At 37.2% G+C, this 24,266-nt stretch overlaps 4 protein-coding genes and 2 long non-coding RNA genes across 9 annotated transcripts in view; 2 read left to right on the forward strand and 4 right to left on the reverse strand.

Moving 5' to 3' along the window:
- The window catches only part of LOC107588619 (transmembrane protein 72-like), a 4,257-nt gene extending 2,054 nt beyond the window's left edge, over positions 1-2,203 (forward strand). The window contains exons 3-5 of the mRNA XM_016276779.1: positions 1,040-1,111; positions 1,233-1,372; positions 1,683-2,203. Of these exons, the coding sequence (XP_016132265.1) occupies positions 1,040-1,111; positions 1,233-1,372; positions 1,683-2,071 (601 nt within the window). The 3' untranslated portion in view covers positions 2,072-2,203. The remainder of the gene's footprint in view (positions 1-1,039; positions 1,112-1,232; positions 1,373-1,682) is intronic.
- LOC107588623 (uncharacterized) overlaps positions 1-4,650 on the reverse strand; it is an 18,242-nt gene extending 13,592 nt beyond the window's left edge. Inside the window, exons 1-2 of the long non-coding RNA XR_001609607.1 lie at positions 4,578-4,650; positions 1,038-1,040 (exon numbers count right to left, since the gene is read on the reverse strand). This is a non-coding gene — a long non-coding RNA (uncharacterized lncRNA). The remainder of the gene's footprint in view (positions 1-1,037; positions 1,041-4,577) is intronic.
- The window catches only part of rassf4a (Ras association domain family member 4a), a 24,919-nt gene continuing 5,282 nt past the window's right edge, over positions 4,630-24,266 (forward strand). The window contains exons 1-4 of one of the 4 annotated variants that reach the window (XM_016276777.1): positions 4,630-5,000; positions 5,112-5,181; positions 12,959-13,044; positions 13,134-13,209. In XM_016276777.1, coding sequence (XP_016132263.1) covers positions 12,989-13,044; positions 13,134-13,209 — 132 coding nt within the window. In that variant the 5' untranslated portion in view covers positions 4,630-5,000; positions 5,112-5,181; positions 12,959-12,988. Of the gene's footprint in view, positions 5,182-7,282; positions 7,299-12,958; positions 13,045-13,133; positions 13,210-24,266 lie in introns of those variants that run through there. The other 3 variants (XM_016276776.1, XM_016276775.1, XM_016276778.1) reach the window with 3 other exon arrangements.
- Positions 7,340-9,577, reverse strand: cxcl18a.1 (chemokine (C-X-C motif) ligand 18a, duplicate 1). Its single transcript, XM_016276782.1, has 4 exons — positions 9,435-9,577; positions 9,188-9,320; positions 8,042-8,119; positions 7,340-7,522 (listed from the first exon to the last, which is right to left on the reverse strand). Exons 1-4 carry the CDS (start codon positions 9,505-9,507, stop codon positions 7,441-7,443), a joined length of 366 nt encoding a protein of 121 aa, XP_016132268.1. The 5' UTR covers positions 9,508-9,577; the 3' UTR covers positions 7,340-7,440.
- LOC107588620 (C-X-C motif chemokine 9-like) lies at positions 10,373-11,989 on the reverse strand. Its single transcript, XM_016276781.1, has 4 exons — positions 11,878-11,989; positions 11,148-11,277; positions 10,970-11,053; positions 10,373-10,826 (listed from the first exon to the last, which is right to left on the reverse strand). The coding sequence occupies exons 1-4, from the start codon at positions 11,930-11,932 to the stop codon at positions 10,721-10,723; spliced, it is 375 nt and encodes a 124-aa protein (XP_016132267.1). The 5' UTR covers positions 11,933-11,989; the 3' UTR covers positions 10,373-10,720.
- Positions 21,403-22,820, reverse strand: LOC107588622 (uncharacterized). Its single transcript, XR_001609606.1, has 2 exons — positions 22,644-22,820; positions 21,403-21,904 (listed from the first exon to the last, which is right to left on the reverse strand). It is a non-coding gene; the product is annotated as an uncharacterized lncRNA (long non-coding RNA).

A 24,266-nucleotide genomic window follows, 5' to 3' on the forward strand; every position in this document is an offset into this window, starting at 1 on the left:
TTTTACCTGAATTGTTAGAATCCACCTATTATGCACACACAGTATTGGTATCTTGGTCAATCTGACTTTGGCCAGAGTTATCACTGCTTTTGACGCCACTCATAGGGTGGTGTAAGCAACCGAACAGAATCATTCTAAGTTAGTTACACAAACAAACAGGCGACGGCTCATCACCTTTAGGAACATGGTCACTGAAGGCCACAGTCATTCCATTTCTAACTATAGCAGGCAATACAGTAGCGCCCTTGGGAATTACACACAGATGGAGGCAAATGGGCCTCTTGTCCCAGATTATCTGATGTTTCCGGGCTCAATGCCAAACCAGAGAGCTTCTGCATGAACAACGGGGAGATATTTCCACTGGGATTAAACATAAAGTGGCTGTTCACATGCACGAATACCAGAAGAGTCAGAGTCAGAGTAGCTTTATTGTCATTCCAGCTCTATACAGTTAGCATACAGTGAAACGAGACAGCGTTTCTCCAGGACCAAGGTGCTACATAGACAAAAACACAGAACACAGGACTACAAAGAAACTAAAGTGGACATAATTAAATTATATTAAATAGGCTAACTAAAAAGTTAAATATGAACTAAGAAGATTATTTAAAAAAAATTTTTTTTTTTTTAAAGAATACCATAAACAGCCAGGAAGTTTATGATCAAGTAACCGTTAAATGGTAATAAATGTCTAATAAAAAGCAGTGATTAAAGTCAACATTAGTACATGTTCACAGTCCATTTTACTTTATTGTGGCGTGAATTAGGATTTTAAATGAAGAAATTTGTAAGGTGGGACTTCATTTTATTCTCAGGAATTGATTAGACTGAAAAGTTGGAGTTACATTTAAATAATATATTCATAATAAAACCAAGAACATGTATTAATAAAGTAAACAGAACATTTTTATTTCGTTTTTACTTTAAAGTATGTTTTGGTATCTCTTATTGAACTATTTGTACTGTTTTTTTTTTTTTACTAACAAAAAGTTAGGTATTTTATAAACCACTGCTTTACTTCTGTTTGAATTCTCTACAGGCTGTCTTCGGTGGTGATCATGATTTTTGAAGTTGCCTATTTCATTGACACTCTGCTGGCAATGTGCCTTCCGTATGTTCAATCAAATTATAAAAGAACCATGTACTTGTGCTTGTTATGTCATAATCTGTGGTATTATTGCTATTTTAATCAATGCATTATAGTAATTCATATCTGTTTTTCTTGATTGGAGTTGTCCACCCACATGGAAGATTTTCATTCTTTGGAAGAAGATGGCCAATGTTGGGGGTTTTCAGAAGTTTCTGTACTACACAATGATGTCTTTGATGTGTTTCCTGCATCCGGTGCTTGTATGGCATGCTGTAATACCAGGTGCTTCACTTTTTACATAAATTATATATTTGAAAAGTAAATAAATACATAATACATTTAACAAAATGATAAGCATGATTGAAAAACAATTTGAATTGGTAAATATCTGCTTATTTCTGCCAGTGAATACACTAGAATATAGACAAACAAATCAATTCATTTGGACTTGGTGAGATCTATAAGAAGTATAATTTTTTTAAAAGATTTTGATTGGGAGTCATATAGTCTGTAAACCCCCCCCCAACCAAACATATTATGGACAGACATAACGGTTAACATGAATTTAGAAACTTTGCCTGTTTCTTTGCAGGAATTATGCTGGTAGTGACTGGATTCTTTAACTTCATACTGAGCAAAAAGAAGAAGTCAGAGCCGCCTAAAGATTCCAGGTCATCGTATAGAGACCCAGCTCTGTCTTCTGTCTGTGTCACAGAGAGGGAGTACACTGAACACACATTCTCTTTCTTCCACGTCATTTCAGGCAAAAGAGCATCTTTTTTTCCAAGCAATAGCCGACTGCATGGACCCACAGACAGGGCTCAGACAGTGAAGAATACCCAACGCAAGAACAGACAAACAGACACAAGAAATGTGCACTTCATTGAGAGTCTCAGACATAGTGATGCTGAAATGGAAGAATACCATGAAGTGGAACCAGTGGATACCACGTCAGATAAAGAACCAATGATTAGACCGTAAACATGAGAGATCATAGCGTTATAAATCATTTTAGGCATGAGGTGCTAGTTAAGACGTTACAAATACCTCTACTCAAAATCTGACCAATTATTCAAAGAATGAAAATGATTTTTCTTTATGTTCACTTATTCGTGTGATGGCAAAGCTGAATTTTTAGCAGTTATTACTCCAGTCTTCAGTCTTACATGATCCTTCAGAAATCATTATGGTGAATTTATTATTATCAATGTTGAAACATTGAAAATGTTGTTCTGTGCATTTTTGTGGAAACCATGATTTTTTTTTCTCACATGACTAATGGATAAAGTTTAAAAGAATAGCATTTATTTGAAATAAATATAATTTTTTAAACACTATAAAAGTCTTTAAGGGGCATTTTTAAGCCAAAGAAGATAAAGGAAGATTTGCTGTATGATGATTTACTGGGTTTATTTGCATCTGTCATTCTCGTTATTGGTGTAGAAAGCATTATTGCCTGACCCACTGATGCTCAGATTTTTCACTCCAGTTCTTTTGAACAGTGCCCATGTGTGACTCTCCATTAGCGAATGCCAGTAAAACACTGAAGCTATTTGATTAGACCCACAGCATAAGTGCAAATAATTTATTTACTGTGTGATTGGATATTTTTCCATGAAGTACACCAAGAACAACACATATGAATGCAGCATACTCAAGTATTCAGGATGTTGAAGTCATCCATATGCAGGTTAATGGAGAGGAATAATGCCTGGGGGTTGCGGTCCAGTCTTTACGCTGAAACCCCTCTTGTCTGGGTCAGTATGATGAATGGAATCTCTTCAATTGTATTGACGTATGGAGACTGGCTGCAGGAGATCCAGGCTTAAGGTTACAGACTGGAATAAAAAGCAACTCTTTGGCTGACAGTGTTTAAAGGTAGTTTCAGGAGCTCAATCTTGTAAAAAAAAGATGTTAAAGGCTGAGCATATATTAAAAAAATTATTCAGGTTGATTCAGTCCTACTACATTACACTTTAATAAAACCAGTTAATTTAGATGTCACTACACAAAGATTTTTTTTAGGTTACTCAATATTTTTACAATGTATTTGCTTTTGATCTGCTGCTGATTGTTTTACAATAGAGATGACTGCCATTTGGTGAAAACAAAACAAAAAATTATTTTTGTATATGCAATTTCTTTGTTCAGCAAGGATGCATTAAATTGACCAAAAGTGACATTAATAGCTCAAAATGATCTAATACAAAATGAAGACAGTGGGGAATACCCATAGGCCCCTTGTACTTGGATGATCTAAATGGCTATACCTTAGAATTCCCAAAAGATTAACTCTTATTTTGTTGTTTTAAATAGATGTTTTTGGGCCACTATTAAGATGATTAATGTTACCTTTAGTGAACATTACTGTTCAATGCTTTCCATTTGTCTCCACACAGATGAATAGCAGAAGTGCAGTTTAATGTGTACTACTGTGGGAAGTTAAGTTTATTCAGTGCATGGTGGAGAGTCATAATTTCCTGTCCATATTTAACATTAAAATATTATCTTTTCTAAATTTAAGCCAATTCAAATGATGTCGAAACAATGATATTTTAACACAAATCTGAGGTCATTCTACTTGCAGCTATAGCTAATCTCATCCAAAAATAAAAAACCTGTCACCATTTATTCCTATCATTACTCATGTTGTTCCTTTTTCTGAGGAACATAAAAGAAGATTTTTTTTTACAACAGAAGACAGTGGTCATCAAACTGTTTTGGTTAGGCTACCAAGCAAGCACTATTCTTCAATATATATGGGAAAGAGACTTGAAGACACAGACACTTGAAAGAGTCATAGGTTTAAATTCACTGTGAAGTTCACACTGAAATATTTTGAGTATTTAAATAAGGTTTACAGTGTATTCACTTAGTTTCTAAATTCATAAAAAGTTCCCTTATTTGGCAAGTGCCGTTGATATAATCATTTCCCTTCAAAAACAAATCTGTCTTCCCATGAGGCAGCTCTAAGCATCTACTTCCTCAAATATTTTATCCGACATTTCGGTGTCATATTTTCCTAGATGGTATTTTTTACAACAGAAGACAGTGGTCATCAAACTGTTTTGGTTAGGCTACCAAGCAAGCACTATTCTTCAATATATATGGGAAAGAGACTTGAAGACACAGACACTTGAAAGAGTCATAGGTTTAAATTCACTGTGAAGTTCACACTGAAATATTTTGAGTATTTAAATAAGGTTTACAGTGTATTCACTTAGTTTCTAAATTCATAAAAAGTTCCCTTATTTGGCAAGTGCCGTTGATATAATCATTTCCCTTTAAAAACAAATCTGTCTTCCCATGAGGCAGCTCTAAGCATCTACTTCCTCAAATATTTTATCCGACATTTCGGTGTCATATTTTCCTAGATGGTATACTCAGACTGAGCTAGAAACAGGAAGCTCATGTGCCCCAGTTGTCAGACTGAAAGAAACTATCTAGCGTTGCATTTGTATGCGTGCTTAACTGTTAATCCTTACACATTTTATTTTAATCGAAGCTTTCAAAATTATTAAAATCCTACAGTTTTATGATGTTGTAATATGACAGGTGGACCGAATGCAATTTAACGGCAACCTTTCATCTGCAGCTTAATTGTCTCGTGGTGGTTATCGCAAGAACAGTGATAATTATCTCACAGACATGCTAATAATGGTGTGAACGGTCCCGGCGTTTCCCAGGGCAACCGCAGAAGACTCCCGCCCACGGACGTCTCTGATTGGCTCCTGTACTTATCGGAGTGTCGGATTGGTTTACACAGCTGCCATTCTTCTCAACGAGTAGCGTTATTTTGACCGTCTATTCCCCGAGGAAGCAGCAGGGTGAAGTGGAAGATAAGCCGTTGTGTCTTACAAAACAGCTGGGCTTCGTCGGCTCTTACAAAGGAACGGCGTTTCATGAGATGGTAAGGACAATATATGCAAGGAAACAGAAAAGATATGTTCTCTAGACAAGAGTGCGTGAATGGATATGGTTGGATATTTGAGATGTTTTTTTCTACTAATTAATTCTGCAGGTGAACTGTAGCCTATGTGCCGCTGTCTTCTTTTGAAGGCTACCTTGACTTCTTCTGAAGCTGTTCTCAGGTGCGTGTCTTTGTACAGCTGTCAAAACAAACTGTAGGCCTACTTGAGTGAACCATCTGACAGGCTACATATTTACCAGATGTGTCAAACAGTTTGTGATATTTTCTGTATGTTTCCTTTTCATAATGAAAGCAAATCAAAAATAGTCTTTAATTTGAAACTTATGTGTTTTGCCGGTGTCTTTCAAATCCGTCCAACTTCTCCAAAATAGTGACAGAAATCCAGAAGTGGTTAAGGACTCTATATCTATACTCCTGATATATTCCTGCAGCAGAGAGTCGCAGCTGGTTTGCAGTAATTGACTGGGTGGTGGGCAGGGGGCTTCACAGTGTCATTTCTTTATGCAGGTGGAGAGCATCTCTAGACATGACCCCTAGTTTTTAAATCAGTCTAATGCACAAGTGGGATTCTTTCTAGTGGACACAGTAGATTGTGTTGTTGTTTTTTCTCGAAAGGCTTTTCTTGCCATGAGACTAAAGTGGCATATTTAATCATTAATGAGAATGGCCATAGACAGAGGTGGGGTTAGTTCATAGAATATTCAAATTCTTTTCCTTCACTGAATAGAAGGCTTTTGTTGATTCTTTTTAGGTGAATACAGGTAAATTGGGACACTTTCAGATCATTTGTGTAAATTGTATTTTTAAAATTAAATGTCAAATGGCTTTATTTCAAATATGGACATAAAATAGACAGAACTGCACAAAGACCATGCAAAAACTTTTACAAGGTTTTATTAGAAAAAAAACGGTACAAAATATATACAAATCCCATCTACATAATACATATATCATTTATCTGTGCAAATAAAAAGCAGGCAGGATAAATGTCAAAGACACATAGGGCCCTGTCATACACCTGGCGCAATGCGGCGCCAGGCGCGACGCAAGAGTTTTTCTGCTAGTTTCAGCCCGACGCAGTTGTCATTTTCACGTCTTGCGCCACGTTGTTTAAATAGCAAATGCATTTGCACTCATTCGTGAGCTCATATGTGTGCTGGTCTGAAAACGAGGTGTGTTCAGACACATTGCTGGCGCGTTGCTATTTTGAGGCAACTGAAATAGACTGCGCCATTGACCAACAAAAAACTGGTCTAAAGTCTGGCGCAATATTTATATTTATTTTTTTGTTATTTAAAGAGCGTGTTAGCAATATGCGCCTATAGGCGGGTGAACAACGTGCGTACGCGTTGCTTATTACACACACAGGGATGCGCAGCAGCACACAAACATTTTTAAAAATGAAAAATTAAAGCATTAAAATGTAAAAGATTATTATTGTGTACATAAATATAAAAATGCCTGCATGTCATAATGGTGTTAGCAATATGCGCCTATAGGCGGGTGAACAACGTGCGTACACGTTGCTTATTACACACACAGGGATGCGCAGCAGCACAAACATTTTTTTAAATGAAAAATTAAAGCATTAAAATGTAAAAGATTATTATTGTGTACATAAATATAAAAATGCCTACATGTCATAATGGATAGTCTTTGCATGTATCAGAATTACGCACACAAACAGATCCGTTCCCTCACTAAAGAAGCGTTCAGTTTTTCCGCTTGCTAATTCCGCCATGTAAATAGCGAATCCACCATTGCGCGAGCGCAACTGGCTTTTAAAGGGAATGGGAGATGAAACTCTGATTGGTTTGTGGCACTTTACGCCCAAAACACACACATTACTTATTGAGAGAATAGGGACAACCCTTTTAGACCATGCATGGGGCGCGCCGACCATTTTTCCCGTCCTTAAACAAAAGTGGATTACCACCACCTATCTCTCAAGTGGACCTGCTGTTGAGAACGCGCTCAGGACAGTTGGAAGAGTTCGGACATTGCGTGAATCAGAGGTAAAAATAATATGTAAATACTGTTCATTTTCTTGCACAGACCGATCGTTTTGTGTCTTTACACATCAATGTATCGTCACGAGCCGCAGCGTTTAATTTGTTTTTTTTGGTGTGTGTTTTTTTTTTGTTTTATTGCATGTTTTAGCCGTGATTCCCATTCACCTCCATTATAAGACTGACAGACTGCAACGGTTTGTGTTAAAAATCTTCGTTTGTGTTCTACTGAAGAAACAAAGTCACCTACATCTTGGATACCCTGGGGGTAAGCAGATAAACATCAAATTTTCATTTTTGGGTGAACTATCCCTTTAAGTGCAGTTGCGCCGTGCACTTTAGACCATGCGCTTGGATCGTTAAAATAGGGCCCATAGTCTTTCTATACAGAAAAGGTAGAGACTGTTGAATTACAGCCTCTTGGGCTTTTTTGGTCTATTCTTCTTCTTGAGCTGCAGACAGACCTTCCTCCTCTGTGTGTTGAATTTAATCCTGGACAATAGAACAGTGAAGGGGTTTAATTATTGGGGAGGCCCGCAAAGCTGAGCAAGCAAAAACACATTCTCAACCCTAAATCAATGCACACCATTAATGGCAACGTAAACACTTAAAATTCTCTAGAGACCATATTTATCTTGTCTCAAACATCCCTGAAAGCATCAGCAACTGTATACAATGTGTAAAACGCTAGGCTTCAAGTGCTGCATATAACCAGTATTTTTATTTTTTGTCAATATTTTTTTATGTATTTGATTGTCAATATTGTTAATGTATTAATATGCAGTTGTAGCTTTTGTAGCTATGGTATGCAGAGAGGGGAGCTAGTGAATCTTTAGAATGAGTATATGTGCCACAGAGTGGCAGTGTTTTCACTTTATTCAAATTAAAAACCCATATGAGGTTTGAAATCAGTGTACTTCTTAATTGAAACTGTTTTTTAAAAATGAGTGTATTAATTTTATAATCAAATCGTTTACAGTGTCATTAGAGGGAAACATGTTGTTGACGTACTTTTTCCAGCATTTTTGCAGTTTTTCCCCCTGCTTGGAGTCTGGATTTAGACAAGCTTGTTTACCTGGCAGCTGGAGTCTGTGGAGGAGAACAGCGTGTTTTAAATGTGTGCAAACCACTGCAAGCAATAAGATACAGCAACATTTGATCAAGGGTGGCATTTACTCATGCCACCCTTCCAAACAAACTTCATTTGAAGTCTTATATTGATCATACCGAAAATGTATTTAATCTTTGCATCGCTTTATTAATGCTTAGACTATTGTAAAAGTGTTTTTACTAAAACAAACTTAAACCAGGTAAAGTGAGACATTTTAGTTTTGCATTTCATATTTCTTCCTTTTCCTATTTCCAATCCCGCTGCATCTGCATTCACTAGATTTTGCTGTAAGAGAGCTCATATTTTCAGAGTTCAGTGGTATTATTTGTTTTATCATGCCCACTCATGCCTAATTTCAAATGAAACTAATCAGATGCAAAAATCATCTTGCCATGGCCTGGCTTTGTGCTTCCCACCAGATAAATGATCCCAACTCGCAACATGTCTCAACATGAGATATTGTGTAATATCCTCACACATTGTTAACAATTACATGGATTGCAAAATGTCCAGGAGGGATATAATTGCATGTTAATTATTACAGACTTATAGTTACAGTAAAGTAGTGAATTTATTAGAATAGTACTAGATTTGAGGCAGGGGCATCATGCACATTAAGAGGTCACATTAACTTACTTAATATGTTTGCTTTTTTTTAAAGATGGTAAAACTATAATTGCATCTTGCCATGACAGGCAGTAGTCACCAAGCATTTTCAGAAATGCAAAAGAGTTACATTGACATAAAAATAACTTTCGTGTTCCACATGAAAAAAAAAACGTCATGCGAGTTATGAGTGACATGAGGGCAATAGATGAAGACAGAATTTCAGTTTGAAGCAGATGATCTGTGGAAGGAGACTCGATCGGAATTGCCAAATTTATACATGATTTTCGCAAAAGTGTTTTAGACAAACACTTTTTATGACAATTTATCAAAGGTAATTTTTTTCCAGAAGCTGCACTTAATATCCACTTGTCTCATAAATCTTATGTAGCACAACACATTCAGATACCCCTGAATGGGAATTATGCTTTTTTACTCACATGATTTGAACCTTGTTGCAAAGAGGTTCTTTCTGTCTGATCGTGTAGTCTGTAACTTTTCTCCATTGCACTGAGCCAGTTTCCTCAACACACTCACATTTTTCACGATGGGACATTGCAGTGGTCCCGTTATCTAAAAATAAAGCCAGAAACATAAAACCATGTGTAAACCCACATCACCTCCATGACCGATATCTGACAAAAATCTGTAAACTGTCCTGATAAGTATTTAAATATGCTACTGTACCTGTGATGAAGTGTAAACAGATTGAGATTAGGAGAAGCAGGCAGACATTTGATTGCAGAGTCCTGAAAGCCATTTCTCTAAAGCTGTGTCATTCACAAGAATGTCTCTCGAGTGTGTTTGCACAGAACGGTACTCTTGTTCTTCCTCACTTTCCCTCCTTAAAGTATTTCCTGTTTTGCCATATTAAGCAGGATCAGAGTCACATGATTTCAGGTAAATGAGAGGTGATTGCTCAACCACCTTGTGTATGTTGGTTTTGGGTCTGGAATGCTATTGTTCTGTCAGTGGTTATATGGGTCAGAAAGTTTTTACTTGATCATGTGCTTTTCTGTATCCATTTAGAATTAATTGTTCAAACTGAAGGGTTCCCACACATTGAAACAGTGAATATACAAAAAATTCCAAATCAGAATAACCATGTGCTTCATGTGGTCTATTCTATTCTGTTCTGTTCTGTTCTATTATATTATTTTAAATGACTAAATCTGACTGCATTAGGTTATACCAAGTAATATTTAAATGTTTAATAGTTCCTTTGCAAATGCATTGCACTTTTAACAGTATAGAATTTCCAAAAATATAACTTCTCCAGGCCTGGATCCTTGTGAAAACCCTGACATTAAGTTAAACCATCAGCATTGTACTTTGTTTGCATTTGGGTATATTTTGGTATGTATATATTTTTTTACATTTATATAGATTTCTATGTATCGAATGTCTGTAACATGATTTGACATCCAACTGTTAAATTTAAGACAAGAAATGTAAGAATTGTATAGCAGAATTTAGTCCTATGTAAACAAACATGAGAACACAAGAAAGTAGAGAAACACACTGAAGTTCTCTTTTTTTTAGTTAGTTCATGTTTATTATATTAGTTTATATTAAACTGTAAAAAAAAAAATCATTTTCTGTGATCACTGAGCAAACACACATTTAAATAGAATATATACATTTATTAGAACAATAAGAATATATAAATATATACGAATTTATAAGAACATAAAGCTGTGTCTTCTGACTGGCCGGTACGTTAGACCTGCATAGCAGGGCTCATACTCATCCCTGTATAACATGTCAAGATTAGATGCTGTCCTTGTTGTAACATGTCCCTTGGCCTCCATACACATGTGCACTCCTCTGAATTCAGCCTTTTCTTATGTCCTTGGCTTGTTTAGTGCATATGAAATGTACAGCAGCGCTAAAGCACTTTGCACAAGCTTTGAAGCGTATTCTCTCCTGTGGATCTCTTACGTTCTTTGCCTCAGTGTCTTTAGTATTTGAGGTTAAGACTTGACCTTCCTGGATTTAACCTGCTTCCTGTTTCTTCGCCTTGGCTTTTGCTTTTGTCGGCGTATGCATTTTTTGCTGTCCTTGCCATCCTTTTGCATGCTGAAAAAAAACCCCCAGTAGAATCAAGCTCAGCAGATTAAGACTTGCAGACCACCATCATGTTTTGAGATGTTTGGAGTGAGTGATTTTTGGATACGCTGTGCTGTAGTTTAGAGACTCGTTCAGCAATAACACTCTCTTACCTTTGCCAACATTTCAGCAGTCTTTTGCCTTGGGGACCATCTGGACTGAGACACACAAGACTATTATTCTTCTGCCGTGTGACTCTAATGAAAAATACAGAGAATAATAGCATATGTAAACCCAATTCTGCACGTACATTTAGAATCTTATGAAGTAAAATGTATGTGAACTACTTACATGATCTCATCCTGTAAACAGTTAGGTCCTTTTAGAGTGACTTTGAAATCTGAAAATAGTCCCTTGACTCTTTGTTTGACCTGTGGACACTGACAGGTCTTTGGAACATATTGGCTCTCCACGACTTGGACTGTATTTAGGAAAATAGAAAAAGTGAAATTATTAAACAGCCATGATGTATCAATCAAAAGTCAGTAAGATTTTTGTACTTTTTAAAAGAAATTAATAATTTTATTTAGCAATGCATTTAAATGATCAAAAGTGACAGTAAATGCTTTTGACACAAAATATTTATATTTAAAATGCTGTTCTTTGTAATCTTTCTATTCATCAAAGAATCCTAAAAAAGTATCACAAAAAACCCCCAAAACAAATCAGCATATTAGAATGATTTCTGGAGAAATGAAAATTCAGATTTGCATCACAGGAATAAATGGCATTAAAAAAGTAATTTTTAAATTGTAAAATATTTAACAATATTACTGTTTTACTGTATTTTGATCAAATATATTAAGCCTGGGTGAGCATAAAAGACTTCAAAAGCATTAAAAATGTTTCGAACGATAGTATATAATTAAAATATCTAAATTATTATTCTAATTAAAGTAATTTATAGTTAAACTTGTACAGCTAGTTTTGCAGAGATTTTGCCAACTCAGTTATAACCCGACAGGTGCTCAGTTATTGTTTTAGTTCAGTTACTGTAGTTCATCTGTTCTGATACACTCACCTGTTAGAAGGATGCTGAGGGTGAAAGCCAGCAAAGCATACACTGTCATCGTCATGATGAAAGTGTTTCTGAGTGTAAGTGCTTAGTGGCTTGCTGTCGTTTTATACTCCTATGATGGACTTCCCAGCTCTTGCGCCACTTCTGGAAATTCCAGTGCTTTGTCGCTACTCCCACGGGATCAAGCCATTTGAACACAGATAATAGAGAGGCATTTACAAAAGCCCACTACTGCAGGAATCTTTAAAAACTTGGTCACATATAGATTATGCAGGCTATGAGCAATTCCTTATTCACATTTGACACAAAAATGTAAATCCTGTCATGATTTCCTCACCCTCATGTCATCTCAAACCTGTATGCTGTTATTTTTCATTGTGGAAAGACTTCTCAATCCATATTGTAGTTTAATATATGGAACAGATTCCTAAAATGGAATCTCATTTGCATCTGTGCCAGATTCAAAAGTGCAAAGTCAACGTCTCAAACCAGCCACTAACTCTCACGTGACAAATCATGAAGGGGCAGTTTTGAATACTGATATAGAGAAAGAGATTTGAGAGATGCAAAAAATTAATTATAATTATATACAGTATGGTGTGAAAAAATTAATTACGATTATATTTATAATGATTAAATTAATAATTAATTAAAGTCATACGGGCTAGTTTTATGATGCTTTTTTCTCTTTTGGAGCTTGTCAGATGCATTTACTATGATTTGTATTAATCAGGAAAACAGCTGTGTGAAGAATTTTCAAAACTTTTCCACTGAAGAATGTATTACTGTTCTGTGACCTCTCAGAAGGTCTGAAAACATGCCATGGCAAGCCTTATGGTAATATTACACATTCTGTTAACTGTAGGACCATGTGGTTTCCTCATATTCCTGTGATTACTTTCACTTGGTCCTCCTGCACAAGATTCATGGTGACATAAATGGTTCATTTGGATTATGAGTATTTTTGAAATCACATAACACAAGGTATTATTCACTGTTAATCACTCACTTGTTCTTGTTCTTGACATTATTAACTTTGTCTCTTTCTCCTTGCTTTCTCTCCCATTGTCTTGCTTATCTCTAGCTGAAAGCCTTTCTATTGAGGAACCCCACTATGGATCCTGACAAGACCTCTTATGTGAGGCTGAATGAGGAGAAAGTAATTGCAAAGTAAGATTTTCACTTTTGATACACACTGAACATTAGAAACATGCCTTCTAACTAAAAGCCCTTGTCGTTAAATCATGTCCCTTTTTCAGGTCTGATATTTTGTCCCTTCTAAAAACGTACAACTGTTATCACGAGGGAAAAAGCTTCCAGCTTCGGATTCGTGAGGTATGTTACATCACTGGAAGTGAAACTAACTGCAGACCTAAATCAAATCTTTTGTTTCCTGGTTAGTGATTAATAGATCTAATCTGACCAAGAGTTGAGTCAGAGTGTGTGAGACAGCAAAACAAAAAGATTATTGTCTCAGAATATGGATGTGGGACATTGGAGTAAATCCAAGTGTGGCATTCCTAAAAATGCTGGTTAAATGGGCCTAGATGACATGTGATTGGCTGCATCTTTAAGCATAACATTATTATGTTTATATTATAATAATAATATGACCCTGGGCCACAAAACCAGTCAAAAGGGTTATTTTTAAAAAATTGGAGATAGGAGATTTATACATCAAACATCAAACCTGAAAGCTGAATAAATAAGCTTTCCACTGATGTACAGTATGGTTTGTTAGTATAGGACAATATTTGGCCGAGATACAACTATTTGAAAATCTGGAATCTGATGGTGCAAAAAAAATCTAAATATTGATAAAATAGCCTTTAAAGTTGTCCAAATTACATCCTTAGCAATGCATATTACTAATCAAAAATCAGGTTTTGATATATTTACGGTAGGAAATTTACAAAATATCTTCATGGAACTTCTTACTTAATATCCTAATGATTTTTGGCATTAAAATCAATAATTTTGACCCATACAATGTATTGTTGGCTATTGCTACAAATATACCCGTGTGACTTAAGACTGGTTTTGTGGTCCAGGGTCACATATGGCTTTAAAAAATATGTGGCTTTATGTAACTATTGGTGAATGATACCAAAAAAAACTTATTGTGATTATATTTATGAGCAGAGCTGGGTAGATTACTAACAGATTGTAATCTGTTACTGATTCCAAATTACATGACAAAAATTGTAGTTAGTTACATAATCCATTAAATTACACATTTTAATAGTAATATAATCAGACTACTTTTAGATTACTTTGTTTACTTTTGACCTAACTTGTTTATGTAAATAAGAAATCATGTGAATTTGTGCATTTTAATGTGTTTGAAAGACAAAAGCCTTCCAAAGACAAAGTAATACATGATTAAATAACCATAGTTCATCCATAGTTGATGTAATGTTGAAATGCTAAGAAAACGTTTCTTAAAACTGAAATTATTTCTTTAAATCCAGTGGTTATATGCTGTCTGGCTTCTCAATTTTCTGTGTAATTACAGCCACCGACTAGTGACTGATCTTTGTGTGAATGTCCGCAGAAGACTAGAAGACTTTCTTGACTGTAGGTAGTGGTATAGGCTATTTTAGAAAGTACAATTTAAAAGATGAAAAAGAAGAATTAGGGAGAATCAACCAATTATGAATAATTTATTGCTATTAAGTGAATAATATGTAATCATGTAATCAACAAAAAGTAACTAGTCTGATTCCAAGTATTTTAAAATGTAATTTCATCTAATTATAAGTACCTAATTTTTGGAATCCAGATTTATGAATCATTATTTCTGAGTGAAATCACAGATACATGTACATGCACAGCTAGTGAAGTCTATTTATCCGTTTTCACACTAAAGGCCATTGCAAGGTCACGGGGAGAGATGTAATTATTTACTAAACGATCTACAAATTATTTACAATCTGTTTCTGTCAGTAACAATGACCTAGAGTACAAACAAGCTCCTAATTATTTCAAATTTTATCTCGACAAAATTATTTACTAAACTATCTACAAATTATTTACAATCTGTTTCTGTCAGTGAACATGACCGGGAGTACAAACAAGCTCCTAATTATTTTCAATTTTATCTCGACAAGTAACTTAACAAGTGTTTTTAATAGAAGGTTTGTGTTTGTGCTCACATTGTTATGATCTTTTGGATCTGTTACAGTCTCTGGGAAATCCCAGCAGGCTGCTTGTGCTTTTAGAACGAGTTTGGTCAAATTTAATCTCAGTATGATACTGAAAGTAAAGAGATTTTCCACTGTTCAGACACACATAGTGACTAAAATAACTGTTTTTAAAATAACTGTCATTGTGTGTGACTATGCATAATATATTACACTTTTTGCAACTAAATGCCATAAATGGAACAGGAAGTGCTTTATCCATAAATATGCCACATTTGTACATAATACAGACTGAAAGGCCATCAAACTGGGTGCTTTTATTTAGGTGTGTTTTACAGTATGTGCCTCTCTGGTTGTCTTATTTTTCGCGTGTCTCTGTATGAGTGAATGGTTTACTTTAAAATCTTATGTGACTGAATGAGTTCATGCTCGAATATTTCTACAGCTTACTGTTACACATATTTTGTATTTTTTTATTATTATTAAAATGTACTGTTGAATCAGAATAATTTACATTTGGCAAAGTTCTAGGATCTAAATGTTGAAATGCCTGTGATGACAATCCTGTTTAGGTTTTTTTTTTTCAAGATTATCACATGAGACTGAGTCACAGATATTGTGAGGATAAACAGATCACGTGATAATATCTGTATGGAGAAAGAAAGAAAGAGAGAGAAAGGGGTGAGGGGAGGGGCAGATAAGTACAGATTGATGAAAGACACATTAAGATAAAGACTGAAAGGTCCAGCGGAAAGTGAAAGTGCTGAAAGTAAATGAGTAACTGTGATAGATTGCAGGAGCCTAGTAAAGTAAGTAAGTATTGATGTAGCAAGGTTTGTCATGCTCTGGGTTCCCTGATGATAGTGTACTTCTTATAAACCAGCTACTTTCTGTGTAGAAGCCCTGGCACTGTTACACCTGTGTCAATTTATGTGACAACAGGCCTACAAAGGTAAGACCTGATAAAAAGTGACTATATCTTCAGAGAATATTGCTTTATACAAGATCAGCACAGGTTTTTGAAGACCTCCACTTAAAATCAACTTTAAAAGTTGAGGAGATTGTCTAAGATATTCAGGTTCTATTTTATTTAATTAATAAGACAAAATAAACCTTTTTTTTTAGCATGTTGTTGTGAGAAGACCTACTTGAACCTGGGAACAATTAATTACTTCTGGTAAGTTCTGTGTATTATGATAAAATACAACGAGTAAAATGAAGATGATTTACCATTGTCAGATTTATGTTTGAGGACTTTTAAAAACATGATACTTTTCCCTTCTCAATTTCCTTTCACGTAACTTGAAGATTTTTTACTTGGTCCACGGATAGCCGAGTAATTGCCATTAAAGTAAATTTGTCTAGTTTAACCAGCCTAAACAACTGTTTATAAACGGCTCCATCTAAAAGTTATTGTAAGAAAACACTCCAGTGCAAGATCACATTTTGGTCATATTGCTTTTTTGGTGTTGTTTAGACTTTAGTTTTGGGAGATGAGAGATTAGTCTCAGATTCTGCAGAACGCAGCAACCACCCACAATCTATTCGCTGAGCTTATTGTACATGTTGTGTGCAAAAATGCGTCTTTACACAACTTACAGAAGTCGAGGTGCACCAATTCTGGAAACATGCTTACACAAGTCTATGCACTTAAGGAAAAATCAATCACTGGAACTGACATTTCGCCAGGTTGGTGCGTCACATCTTTGAAAGATTATTGTCTGAGTAACAAGCAGATCTGTAAGCGAAAGAATGAAAATTACACTTTTGTAAGCAATTTCTGTGAAATAACCTGTATTTAGGCTACTACATCCCTACTGAAAAAACCAACAAAAAACATCTAAAACCAGCCTAAGATAGTTGGCTGGTGTTAGCTGGTCATCCAGCCTGGTTATAGCTGGTCAGCAGGCTGGTTTTAGTGGGGTCTTGACCACTTCTTTAGCTGGCCAGGCTGGGAGACCAGATAAAACCAGCTACTTCAAGCTTAAACCAGCTGTTTTTTAAAGCTTTTTTTCAGCAGGGTTATAAACAGACAGAAACTCATGTCTACACATATTTTCGACTGTTTTTACTTTCCGTTATGTACAGACTTGCTGTGTAATTATTTTAATAATCAATATATCTGTTGATGAGTTTTTCATGTTGGTATTATTGTGACAGTACTGGGTGGAAAACACTAGAAGCCACTAAAATGAAACAAACATCTACTATTCTGCATTACGTGTTGTAACATTTTTATGATTCATGGTGAGACTACAAAAGAAAACACTTTTCTTACCAACATGTTTCCTCCTTGTCCTCAGGCAGCAGGTCAGAATCAGAGCGTTCATTGAGCGCCCTCTGTTGGTTTAGACAATGCTGTAAACTTGCATGCAGCCAACAGAGGTCGCCCTTAGCTTTGGAACTGAACTTAAAAAGATAGTTCACCAAAAAAAGATTTTGTGATAATTTACTTTCTCTCATGTTGTTCCAAACCTGTACGAAATTCTTTCTTGTGCTGAACACAAAATACGATATTTTGAATAATGTCACTGAGTAAATGATGACAGAATTTAGTTTTTTGTGACTCTCCCTTTAAAGGGGTCATATGATGTTGCTAAAAAGAACATTATTTTGTGTATTTGGTGTAATGAAATGTGTTTATGTGGCTTAAGGTTCAAAAAACACATTATTTTCCACATACTGTACATTATTGTTTCTCCTCTATGCCCCGCCTTTCTGAAACGCATTGATTTTTACAAAGCTCATCGGTCTGAAAAGCGAGGTGTGCTCTGATTGGCCAGTTATCCAGTGCGTTGTGATTGGCCGAATACCTCAAGCGTGTGATGGAAATGTTACGTCCTTTACCATATTGTGATGACGTGTCCAGGCCGGAGCAACGAGACAAAAACATTAAAGCCCATTATAAACAAGGCATTTGTTGCATCCAGTGGGGACATAATTACGGATTATAATGATTTATACTGTCTTTAAGTGCTACTATACACTGCTCAAAACTCACGTTTGAATCGTCAGTGGCAAATCCTTTAAATATGAAAAACGTACTTACAGTCTGTGAGTCAGAAGAGCTGGCATTGTAGCCTACTCTACCAGGAAACAGTCCTCCATAAAATGACCACTTAACCACTGATTTCTAGTTGTGTCCTCTTTTGGAAGGCCAAACAAAGTAGTTTTGCTTTCACAACGAAACACACAGCGTCACACACGGCGGGCTAGAGTGAGCAGTGGCCGGCGGGCTTGAGAACATCGCGGCCGGCGGGTTTGCGATAACCACACGTGACGACCCCGGGCTGGACTCCGCTTCGTCCACGGTGAAAGCTGATCCGGCGATCCACAGCGCGAAGTTGATGTATTTCCTCAGCGACCAGCATGGATCAGCTCCAGGCATGACGAAGCGGATATCGTCCTCTTTTGGAAGGCCAAACAAAGTAGTTTCGCTTTCACAACGAAACGCACGGCAGCAACAATACTACAACGAGAATAAAAGTTACGCATTCTTTCTTTGCGTGAACATTTGGGCGGTGTTATGCAAATCTTCCCACATCGTGACAGAGACATGTGGGGGCATGTTAGAATGAGCCGTTTTAGGTAGGCAAGGTTGACTCTTAACTTTTATAAAGAATATCTCTTTGGATTTGAGACTTTAGTCTTTGCAACTTTACAGATCTTCTTTATGCACCAAGAGCTTGTAACACTCCAAAGAGAAAGGAAAACTTGAAATCGTATGACCCCTTTAAAGGGGTACTATTATGCTTTTTCACTTTTTCAACTTTAGTTAGTCTGTAATGTTGCTGTTTGAGCATAAAAAAGATCTGCAAAGTTACAAAGCTCAAAGTCCAATTCAAAAGGAGATATTTTATTTAACAGAAATCACTTTTCAAAAACTACAACGAATGACTCGTTTGGACTACAACGCATATTTTCCGGGATTTGTGATATCACAAATATCGATGAATGGGATGAGACCTGGTTGAGCTGCACTAGAGAAGGCAACGAGTGTTATCACTATGTCGGAGACACGCTAGTTTCCCCAAGGCAGACGAACTTAGAGTGGTTACAATCATCCGGGTTTAAATTGATTTAATTTTGATGCAATATTTACACTGAAGCTTGCAGGCGGCTATTGTAAGGGGCATGACATTTCCCGACCAGGTGCCGAGTGGTGCCAATCACAAAACACACTGGCCCAGCTAACCAATCACAGCACATTTCGTATTTCAGAAGGCGGGCCTTCATTTGATACAGGAACTATTCGAGCCGTTCATGCCAGACTGGGGAGAGAGGTGTTGTAATAATGTAAAATTTGTGAAAAATAATGTGTTTTTCGAACAACCTAGTATGAGAGCCTGTTCTAGTACACCCCCAAAACAAAATCAAGACTTTGAAAAAGAGCATAATAGGACTCCTTTAAAGGTGGGGTAAGCGATTTCTGGTAGCCAACGTTGACATTTGAAATCACCAAAACAAACACGCCCCTACCCCAAACGGGTCTCGCCCCTATTTTGATAGCGCCGCCCCACACATACTGTACGTACGCAACCCTGGCAACGATTAGTTCTGTGAAACAAAGCAAAACCAATGTTACACCGTGTCTACACCGGACGTGAGTGGCGCAGCGCGACAAAATACTATGGAACTCATTATAATCAGTGATGCTGTCTACACCATAGATATATATACATATCTATGGTCTACACTGGATGTGGCGCGGCATGACACGATAAATCCCCGACAGAAAACTGCTGCTGTGTTCTATTCATGACACACATTTCAAATGATTTTCAACGGTTGCTTCAGACACGGTGTTACTCACCTATCGAGAAGAAACAAAGCAACCTCGGCGTCCGATCGCAGGCTTTCCGCTCCTTGAGTTCTCTCCAGCGCTGGAAAGCTGATCCGATATTTACACGGGTCCTACTTCTTCAAGTAGATATAACTGCAGACCGGAGATCGCCAAAATGGGGCGTGAACTCCAAAAGTGGGCAGAACCTCCAAAATGGGGCGGAACAGGAATCACCCATGAGCTCTCCCGCGAGCCGTCCCAGCGCAGCGCAGGAGAAAGATTTTACTCTATCGCTTTGTTCTAAGCAGCGGGGGCGACCCGGGGCTCGAAATTCGCAGGGAAGGAGTGGGTAGTGACGCTGGGTGTAACTAAAAAGGTGCTATTGTCCCGGTGAGGTCCGGTTGGGGAGTTACGGAACGATCTCATATCGCATAATTTTATTAACTGTTTATCTCCTGAACTGGATCTTTCTTTACCACGCTATTCAGCGCCAATCCCACAGTGCAGTCAATTTCACTGGTTAAGGTTAGGGTCAGGTGTGGGGTAGGTTTTGGGGTTAGCATTGTTTGTAGCATAGTGTAGGAAATTAACACTTTAATTGACACAACCAATAAAGTCTTTAGAATCAGCTGTGGGGCGGAGTTTGCACTGAAGTGGATTGAAGGAAAAAGTGCGCATGCGTGTCATGTGCCTGTCTGCCAATGGGAAGAAGCCACGCCCTATTTTGGAGCTCTCACCCTGTTTTGGAGTTCCCGCCCCCATTTGGAGATCTCCAGGCTGCAGTTATACCCTTCTCTACTTCTTGCCTTATTGCCTTAAGCCTTCTTTTGTTCCGCAGATGTTTTCCTCTTTAGTTTTTTATCCGCCATCTCTATCTTTCTGTAGCTCGGCTCGCTAATGTCTGTCCTGTGCACTGAACGCTCTCTCCTCCACATCATGAGTAGACACGCCCCTTACTGCTGATTGGCTACAAGTTTGTTTTGCTAGTCTGCCCGAATCAGTTTTCTAAAGCATTTTTTAAAAATCGCTTACCCCACCTTTAAGCTTATGTCTCACAAATATGTCATCTCTTGAATTGGGGACCTGATATGACAGTATGTGTTTCTAACCACAAAGAAAAGTTATTGTTGTAATTTAGCCCTTGGCCTTGTTTTATTTGCATAAATTGTTTAAGGGATAATATGGTGGGAAGCTGTTCCTGATCTGTGAAAATGAAAGTGTGCAGAAATCTTTATGTCCGTGATAACTAGAACTGCCATAACATATTTAGAAGCTGATGGTAATATTGTTATTCATGTTGCAATTTTTTTGTCTTTTTCTCCCCTAGTCTTACCATCATACGTGCTTAATGCACATCTAGATGATGTGATGTATATTCATACACACATGACTGACTATAATTAAATCATCAGCATTACTTTATCAGGTTAAAACAAACATACTCACACACTCATACAGATAGATAGATAGATAGATAGATAGACAGATAGTAAAGGACATATGAAAACAAGTCAAAATACATTCTTAAATTTTATTTAAAAAACATAACATAGAAAACCATGTCTTTAACAGCGTGTAAACATTAGCATCTTTGTACAAAAAGTCTGTTCAGACAATAAATTAAGAAGTTCAGTTCATGAGATCCTCTGAGTTCATCCATCACTCGTTCAGTGTTATCCTCTCATCAATATGACGTTATGCTTTGGCTCATTAGAGTAACCACAAAGCAGCAGGTGCACTGACAGTCCTGCGCAAATCCTCTCTGTGTGACTGTTAATGCGTCTGCGCAAACAACCAGTCCAGGGGGTCTTTAGAGCCCCGGTCCATCTGACTGTTGAACCTCAGCGTGACCTCGTCCAGACCTAGGGAAGCGCGGCGGGGCTGCAGAGCCCGGGAAGCGGTGCGTGACGTTGAGGTAGAACCAGCATGCTTCCCCATGGGCTTACGCCTCTGAGTTCTGGATATCCTCAAAGGGCCGCAAGCAGGCTGGGCAAGTTCCTTGATGGAGTTTATGTATTCCTCCAGGGACTGCGAGAGGTCCTCATGCGACTCTGTTATTGTCGGTAGAGTAGCCACGGACAAGAGTAATCTTCTGGGTTTCATCCTGGAGAGAGATGAGAGATTGTTAGTATTTCTTGTATTCTGTATCTACACTCTTAAAAATAAAGGTTCCAAAAGGGGGTTTTTGCAACAAGGCCATATAAGAACCAATTTTTGTTTTTTTCTCACCAAAGAACCTATACAGTAAACTGTTCTTAAAAGCACCATTGTGCTTTTACCGTGAACCGTGAACACACACCCGGAGCAGTGGGCAGCCATTTATGCTGCGGCGCCCGGGGAGCAGTTGGGGGTTCGGTGCCTTGCTCAAGGGCACCTCAGTCGTGGTATTGAAGGTGGGAGAGAACGCTGTACATTCACTCCCCCCACCTACAACCCCTGCCGGTACGAGACTCGAACCCACAACCTTTGGGGTATGAGTCCGACTCTCTAACCATTAGGCCACGACTTCCCCACAATCTAGAGCCTAGAGCCTGTTGTGCAATGGAAAAATAAAGCATTCAAAAGGGGTTCCCAATTTTGGGTTCTAAAATAACCTTTTAGTGAATAGTTCTTAAAATAACTTTTTTTTCTTATTGTGAAAAGCATCTTAATATTCTAAAGAGCGATTTTTCACTGCAAAGAATCCTTTGTGCAATAGAAGGTTTCAATAGATGTTCTTCATGGAACTATAGATGCCAATAAAGAACCCTTTTTTAAAGAATCTTTAATGACCTTTGAAAGTCAAGAAATGTTTAGTTGTAATGAACATAGACCATTCAGTAAATCAGATATGTCAAACTCACCTGAAGGACAAGCTTGTAGGATCGCAGTGCTGATTGTTGTGCAGAGGTTGTGTCTGAGACTGTGTTTGGTTTGATCTGGTTTAGAGGCAGCTCATCGCCTTTTATTGGCCACAGCAGTAAAGGATCATAAGCCAAGGCTAATGGCACTAAATTTAGCTACGCTTTGACCTTACATGCCTGACAGGAAGAGTGTGTGTGCTGAACGGAGAGTAAAGAGGAAGCTGACCAATGGGACCCCGCCGTAGCTGCCCTGAATGTTTACATTGCAGTAACAATGAGGCCCTAGGAGCACTCAGCCCTCCACCTACATGACGCTTGACTGCACTCACTCACAATTACAACAGCTGCCAACACCATTACAATATTTTATTTTGGTCACAGGTTTTTGTTGAAGAGCAGGTCCTCAGAGATCAATTGGGGAAAAGTCTGGTGGGCTGCAGCTCTGACCTCTGTCTGGCTTTGTGATTGTGTTGAATGATTATTTAGTTAAAGGGGTCATATGATGTTGCTAAAAAGAACATTATTTTGTGTATTTGGTGTAATGAAATGTGTTTATGCAGTTTAAGGTTAAAAAAACACATTATTTTCCACATACTGTACATTATTGTTCCTCTATGCCCCGCCTTTCTGAAACGCATTGATTTTTACAAAGCTCATCGGTCTGAAAAGCGAGGTGTGCTCTGATTGGCCAACTATCCAGTGGATTGTGATTGGCCGAATACCTCAAGCATGTGTCATAAATGTTACGCCCCTTACCATATTGTGAGGCCGTGTCCCGGCCGGAGCAAAGAGACAAAAACATTAAAGTACATTTGATAGACATTACTTTTGTCTATTATTTAATCAAATTTATTAATGTAATTTCCAAGTAACGCAGAACGTCAGGGTGTTGCCATTCAAAGGAGTATGCTTTTTTTTTGTTTTAAAGAAATGTAAAAAATTTTTTGAGAAAGATGCATTAAATTGAAACAAATGTGATAGTGAAGATATTCATAATGTAACTAAAGATTTCTATTTTAAGTGCTGTTTATTTGAATTTTTTTCAAATAAACAGAAAAGAATCCTGAAAAATTTATCATGTATCATGGTTTCCATAAAAATATTAAGCAGCACAACAGTTTTCAACAGTGTTAACAACAACAAGACATGTTTCTTGATCACCGAAACAGCATATTAGAATGATTTCTGAAGGATCGCTTTGCCATCACAAGTATAAACTGCATTTTAAAATATATCAAAAATAGAAAACCGTCAGTGCTTTAAAGTGTACAAAAATTTTACAATATTAATATTTATACTGCATTTTTTATCAAAGATTTCTTTCAAAAAACAACTCCAAGCCTTGGAGCCAGTAGTCGATTGTCATATGTCTTGTCAATTTGATTAGACAATGCAAGTATATTTCCTTTTGTGCTGACTGTGGCCTATTACAGCACTGTAACATTTTAATTTAGCACTTCTGATCACGATGAATATATATATATATATATATATATATATATATATGTAGCATCTGGACCAATCCAACACACTATATATTCTCTTTTTATATAACAAATACTCTGTAACCTCAGTTAACAAGCCATAAGAGGACCCATGAACCCTTCCCCCCGGAATGCGTAA

Source organism: Sinocyclocheilus grahami, unplaced genomic scaffold (assembly GCF_001515645.1).
Source record: "Sinocyclocheilus grahami isolate Dianchi unplaced genomic scaffold, SAMN03320097.WGS_v1.1 scaffold106.1, whole genome shotgun sequence".
NCBI classification, from domain to species: domain Eukaryota; kingdom Metazoa; phylum Chordata; class Actinopteri; order Cypriniformes; family Cyprinidae; genus Sinocyclocheilus; species Sinocyclocheilus grahami.